This window comes from Mesocricetus auratus, unplaced genomic scaffold (genome assembly GCF_017639785.1).
Source record: "Mesocricetus auratus isolate SY011 unplaced genomic scaffold, BCM_Maur_2.0 Super-Scaffold_100006, whole genome shotgun sequence".
Taxonomy (NCBI): Eukaryota; Metazoa; Chordata; class Mammalia; order Rodentia; family Cricetidae; genus Mesocricetus; species Mesocricetus auratus.
Window position 1 is genome coordinate 25,607,599 of NW_024429190.1, and position 7,014 is coordinate 25,614,612.

General features: G+C 44.2%; 1 protein-coding gene across 5 annotated transcripts in view; it reads right to left on the reverse strand.

Annotated features, from left to right (window-relative positions):
- Positions 1 to 6,376, reverse strand: part of Lcorl (ligand dependent nuclear receptor corepressor like) — a 171,473-nt gene extending 165,097 nt beyond the window's left edge. Inside the window, exon 1 of one of the 5 annotated variants that reach the window (XM_005068792.4) lies at positions 6,038 to 6,359. In XM_005068792.4, coding sequence (XP_005068849.1) covers positions 6,038 to 6,194 — 157 coding nt within the window. In that variant the 5' untranslated portion in view covers positions 6,195 to 6,359. Of the gene's footprint in view, positions 1 to 6,037 lie in introns of all 5 variants that reach the window. The other 4 variants (XM_013112518.3, XM_040747056.1, XM_040747060.1 and 1 more) reach the window with 4 other exon arrangements.
- Between the last annotated feature and the right edge of the window lie 638 nt (positions 6,377 to 7,014).

Consider the following 7,014-nt stretch of genomic DNA (forward strand, 5'->3'; position numbering starts at 1 on the left):
TTTAAGAAGAGAATTTGGATAATGTCCTAACCTATTCAACTACTCACCAGCACCACAGATTCTAACTATGCATGGTATGTGATTAGATGGTATCATAACTGTCATCACTAAAATAAATGTCTATCATATTTACTGGTGCTTGAAACAAGTTGTACAGACAACACTCTCTGACAGTTGCCCAAACCATATCTGTAATCCATCAATACTGATTTCTAAGTTCTTCCGTGAGTTAGATGCTAACAATGACAAGGGAAAACTTGTGGTAACAGAAGAGGAGGCATGAAGAAACCAGAAGGAATTATGAAACTGACTAACAGGAAGATGAAAATAGAGTTCATGTTAACAAAAAACAACCTTGAGATGATCTAATGTGATAGTGTTTTATTATTATTATTTATTTTGTTTTTGACATGGATTATTGCTGTGCAGTTCTGCTCAGCCTCCGAGTCGGGCATGAAAGGTAATGTGTACATCACCACACTTGGTGATAAAGAGTTTTTAATGAGCTACAAACTAATTTCTTCTATCAGTTACCAAAGATTCCTTAGACTTTAGGATGGTAAAAATCTTTTGTTTTCTTCATACAGAAAGCTAGTACTAAGTTATATGATTTAAAACTCTTTAACACTATAGCTAGAGAAAACTGGAAAATACAGATTTAAATTCTTGTTTTCAGTTTTACATGCTCCATAATCTTTTTTTAAATTATGTAGCGCACCATTCCTACCAAAGTCTATTGACAAAAATATCATAAATCCCAAGCAGAAAAACCATCACCAACAATAACAGATAGCATTTGTTGGGTGCTTTCTATACAGAAGAAACATATTAGAATAAATCAACAAACTTCTTTTCCAGCAACCTAGCTTGGTTGCTCAAGATCAGAGCTCAGAGCTAAGCCACTAGTTGGCCAAACACCTAGTTAAGATCTAAGCCACTAGTTGGCCATAAAGAACAGGCATTGGTGGCCACACCTTTAATCACAGCATTTGGGAGACAGGCAGATGGATCTCTGTGTGTTCAAGGCCACCCTGGACTACATGAGAGTGCATCAGTCTAAAAGAGAAACAGATCTCACACCTTTGATCACAGCATTTGGGATGTCATGCCTTTAATCCCAGCACTGAAGAGGAATATAAGGTGGGTGGAGACAGGAGTACAGTGTATTTAGTCTGCAGTCACGCTGAAGACAGGATTGTCCCAGCCTTGGTATATGTAAGAACTCTCTAATAATTAGCTGCTTTACTTTTCTGATCTTCAGCTTTAACCCCAATATCTGTCTCTCGATTTTTATTATTTGTGCTATACTAGCTCTCTCCAAATTACTGATGAAAAACTGAAAGATAAAAGAGAACCTTGTCTATTGACAAATGGTGCCATTAGGTTCCAAACTCAGAAGTCTAGCTCCAGAACTTATTTTTTTAAATAATCTGTTTATTCTGTACTAACCAAATATAAGATCTGGGTAAAACTATACATTTGTTTATTATGGAGAGATTTATAAGGCAAATGGTACCATGGAAATCAAGAAAACTAAACTGTCCAATGAAGTCTACTTTCCATGTATTGCAGTTAAACAGATACTTCATATTGAGATGTACTACAAATGTTAAACACCCAATTCTAAAACATGAATAGTAGCCCAACTCCTTACCAATTTTTACATGGATTAGTACAAAAATGGTACTATTTTTAGTAATCACAGCACTTGGGTACTATTTTTAGTAAAGGTAATAGACTAAATAAAATGTGTTTTAAGATGGTTATCAGAAAAGTTAACATTTCATATCTAGTTCAATTACTATTGAACAAGTCTTATACAGGAAAAACACTAGTGTTTTAGAGAATGTCTTTAAGCCAAGTTTTCTCTTGTTTTATTTTGTGATCTTAAGAAAAAAAAATACTACTTGAAAAAACAGGGATTAAAACAGACCTAAAATCTGCTGCTTTTCCCTTTAAAAAGGTTGGGGATCATTTTGGTGAATACCATACCTGGAAAAATAAAATACATGAATGTGTATTGTCTTGTTTAGAAGTACAAGTGTACACATTTGCGTGCGCCACACACACACACACATACACACTTAAAGTTTAGTAAAATCCACCACAATTTGATAGTCAGTATGATAGTCATAGATTTTTTATCTTTGAAAAAGAATTCATGAAATCATACAAAGTATAACTGAATGAATATCAAGCGTTAAAAAGAAGGAACAAAGCCAAAATACTGATAGATGTTAAACAATGGCTGAAATTTTGATGAGCTGATGGCAATACCCTGTTCTTGATTTTCCCAGAAGTTGCACATTAATTACAAAATGGTGACTACTTTTCAGGAAGAAATACAGCAAAAAATGATCTTAACCAAATTTTATGGTTGAGGCATACCAACATCATGAACTTCAAGATATGGTGTACTAGAAAGAACAGAACATTTCTTCAGTAGTATTCCTGCCAAAAGCACAACAAACTAATTTCAAGAAAACAACAAATTCCAACTAAGAGACATCTTACAGAATATACCCTGCCTTCCTGTTGCTGTTGTTTTATGGCAAAGCCAAGAAACACAAAGAAAATTTGAAGTATTCCCCAATTAAAAAGGACTAAGACACGATAACCAATAAATGCATTCCATGATCTCAGAGTGGATCCTGAACTAGGAGATGGATAGAGAAACCAGATAAAATGTGAAAATGAAGTATAAAGTAGGTAATGGTATATGCTGACAGTGTCCTTGCTTTTTTGGAATACTGAAGAGCAAGGGGCTCCAAATTACTCTCAAATTGACTCTCCCCATATATGAATTTACAACAAGAACAAAAAAATACAACAAAATGCAAAACAACAAACTTTAATACAGGCAAGAGTAAATATTAGTTTCTTATCCTTTAACATTTTAAGATGCAAACTGTACCAAAATAAAGAAAACTATCCTGTGCCCAGATTAAATATTCTAATTACTTTGCAAGTCTGAATAATGTTTGAACCGTATTAATACATCTATTTTATACTACACTTAACTGATTTTAATTTTATGAATCATTAGATACTAATCATATTATTTTTCCCATAAGGACTCAAAGCTCAGTGTCATTCTAGTTAGCACATACTAATAACATACTCTATAAAATATGAGACTGTGTCTATTAATGTTCAGTATATTTCTGAATACTAGGATAAGTCCCCCCATTCAATATGCACTCAAGTATTTGTTATATGAGGATATTCAAAATTATACTCTATCATAGGAAAACTATAAAAAGCCCATTGTAAACAATGCCATCAATCGGAACGTCTCTAATTTAAAACAAAACTAGGAATAAATCAGAGAAGTAAGTCTAAGGCAAAGACATGAGTTCCATAATTATACAGGAAAGCAAACATTTTTCTAGACGGATTCAAACATTTTCCCTTTTCAATTACTATAATCATTTGCTGACTGTGAAGATAACTTTCATCTCAAAATTTTCAGGTATACATGTCAAAAGATCAATCATATTTGTTTAAGTAGTTAAGAGAAGAGAATTTCTAGAAACTTCATTAGAGATTTAATACTAATTGGCTGTACAACCTGAAGATGCTTATGATTTCCAACTCTCACTAAAAACCAAGACTTTTGAATGATTTTTTTCTCAAAAGCCAGAAGAATGTTTTATAAAAGTATTTCAAGCAATAAGAGCACCTACATTTCAATATAGAAATGTATACATTTATACATCTATATCGGGTATATGTCACACACACACACATATATAAGGAACAGTTAAGTTTTTCTGCAAAGTACACATCATAGCAAATGGTAGCTTAAAACAAAGACTTTTAACACCTACTTACATCCCCATTAAATATGACATCAAAAAAAACCCAACCAGCAGGTGCATATTCTATTTAGAAGAGTTTTGTTAAAAATAACAGTGATGAAAACAATATATGAGATGGATCTCAGTAGGTCTCTTGACAAAGAAATGGGACTGTGAAACAATTCTCAAAAGATGACTATTACCCTGGAAAACATTATTTTCATGTATGGTACAATGTAAGTGTGTATATACATTGAAAATGTAATGTAGATTACATATTAGGTATTCAAAAATCTAGCTTTACTTCCCGTTAAGGTAAATTAGTTTCACTTAATTAAAATTTGACTTTCAAAAGTACATATATTATTGTCATTCAAAACCATACTTAAATGTAGTCATGGACACAAGATGAGAAGATCCTCACATTCTGTAAAACTCGACCATGGTCATCTTCAAATCACTATGTGCCTTATTAAAACTTAACACAGTAATACTGTAAGCCGGTACTGCAGTGCTGTCAGTGCTATTTGTTGAACTCCACGGGAACGACGTCGACAATTTCTAGGCAGGATTTCAACGGAACAGATCTTCACATAAGAAACTGTCAAAACGGGTCCACTCTGCACCCATTAAGTACAAGTACCAACACAGGTAGTACGATTTTTGTTTTGTTTTTGCAGATACACCCCACTAACTTTGTCACAGATCACACTGAAATACATTTTATAGAAGTGACACAAAACAGTAAACTGCTTAAACATCACCAAAATGTTCCTAAATAAGAGTATCTTCTCTTTGTTTTGCTATATACATCCTATTCTGTACCGCGCTGAAATCGCTTCTGGCTTAATCTACTGTGGTCTTTTTCACTAGTGAAGACAAGACAGATCTGAAGGCTTGAGCCAAACAAATCTGAGAGGGGTGGGGTAGGGGGACAGGGCGCGAGGTGGCGCAAGAACAGTTGAAAACAAGGTAGGAGAGTTGCCTTCGCAAGGAACTGAGCCTACTCCTCAACTCCAAATACTGAGACCTACCGGTCAGAAAAGAAAACCGATGCTACATCCACCCCTAAAAGCGACCAGCCTCCACTCCCACCTCTTTCCCTCAAATGCTAGCTACCCTGTAACCCCCCGCCGGAGCACACGCTGTGCAGCCCCCCTCAACCCGGGTCAGCCCCTCCACTACACTGAACCAACCTGCTGGGTGACAGTTGAGGGGACACGTCTCACTCGGGGAGGGGAAAATCAGAGACCACCACGAGGTAGGGAGTCCCGGTACTTGCTGCTACCTAGAGCAGCATACTGAATGACAGCTCAGCTCGGAGCGCGGAAGTTTGAAGCAAAACCAGTCAGACCCCACCGAATCGGGAACACTGAATTGCATTTGAACAGGAATGGGAGACGGGGAGGGCGATGCGCGTCCATCACATGACAGCGAAAGAGGACCAGAGTCGTCGGGGCGTCCTCAAGGAAAAGGGGGGGGCGGCACCGGGAGGGTGCCGTCGTCATAGCAACACACCCCATCCGTCCAGACTTCCAAAGAGGGAGGAAGAACTTCAAATCCCAACCGTCAGCGCTCGAGCGGCTCCTTCTTAAAGGGGTACACACAGATCCGAGGCCGCGCGACAGAGGGCAGAGGCGGCCGACCCCCCCACCCCGCCCCTCGGGCGCCGCCCCCATCGACCCTCGGTCCCCGTCGGCCCCCGCCCCGCGAGCGCCCCGCAGCCCCCAGGTCCGGCGTCCAGGGAACTCGGCGGCGTCCGCCGGGCCAGCCCCCCGGTGGCGAGAAGGGGGTGTGTGAGCGTCCGGCGGGGGGCGCGGACCGGCCCGCCGCCTCTGGGTCCCCTCCGCCCGGGGGCGGCGGAGAGCCTCGGGGACACGGGGACCGGCGGGTGGCGAGAGACGGGCGCCGCGGAGTTGCGGGGCAGCGCGAGCGGGCGGGCTGCTTCCGCGGGGGAAGCTCGGAGAGTGGGTCCGAACTAACAGTTCCTCGGGAACCCGGAGCCCGGCGAGCGGGCAGGAGAGCCGGCAGGCGGCCGGGCGGCCGGGGCGCGGACCGCGCCGGGCAGGGAGCCCCGAGACAAAAGGCGCCGGCGGGGCCGCCGCGCCGCCGCCGCCGCTCCCATCGCTCCCCATTGAACTGACCCGAACCGGAGCTCCAACTACACCCCTCAGCCACAAACTCCTCGGGCAGCCGCACAGCGGCGCCGAGCCCGGCCCGGCCCGTGTCTCTCTTACCTACACAGTGCATGAGGCGGTGGCGCCAAGAGTCGAGTTCCCGCCGGAATCCTCTCCTCTCCGCCGCGCACCGAGGGCTCCGGCACTGAGCGGCAGCGGCGGCGGCGGCGGCGGCAGCAGCGGCGGCAGCGGCCATTCTCTCTCTTCCCTTGTCCATCTGCGTCCCGCGTCACGCGCCCTCATTTACATACGAGCGGCGCAGGCACGAGGCAGGGGCGCGAGCCCTCGGCGCGAGCCCCGGAGCGCGCGCCCCCCGGAGGGGGGTTGATTGACACGTGTCACTACCTTCCCTCGGCCCTCCCCTCCCCCCCTCCCACCGCTCCCTCCGGGAGAGGCGGGGAGGGAGCGCGGAGAGAAGGAAGCAACCTGCCGCTTCCGCTGACCCCGCCTCCTCATCCCCTCCCTTCCCCTCCTCCCCCCGGAGTTTACTCAGGCAAGCCATACTGCTCCCGCCGGCCGCCGCGAAAACCCAGAGCGGGAGCGAGAAAGCCCGAGGCTCCAGCCAGGAACCCGCGTGCTGAAGGAGCGGACTAGCAACGCCTCCCTTCGCGTGCGGGCTCTGGAAGTCCGCAGACTCCATTTCCCAGCCTCCATTGCGTGAGGGTCCCGAAGCGGGGCTCATGAGCGCGATGCTGTGCCCTCTGGGCTTTGTAGTCTGTTGGCGTTGAGCGCTCTCTGATCCTGTTCGCACTCTCCAGCTGGCAGCCTGGCCCTAGACTTGGAATGCTTGGTTTGTCACAGGGTTAGCCTCTCGCTCTCTCCGCCCCAATGCTTGCAGAGCGGGCCTTGCCCTGACCTATGTTTAGCTTCCCCAGGTTCTGCACGGAGAGTTCGGTGGGAGCCTCAAAGAGTTGACTGTGTCTTGAGCCGCCAGGCTGCTCTTTAAGTGCTGAAAAAGTTTTCAGGGTCATTGTCATCTATCTTCATTCTTCAGGGAAAGGGCAAGGCAGTCATTCCACTGTATTCAGGGAAGAATG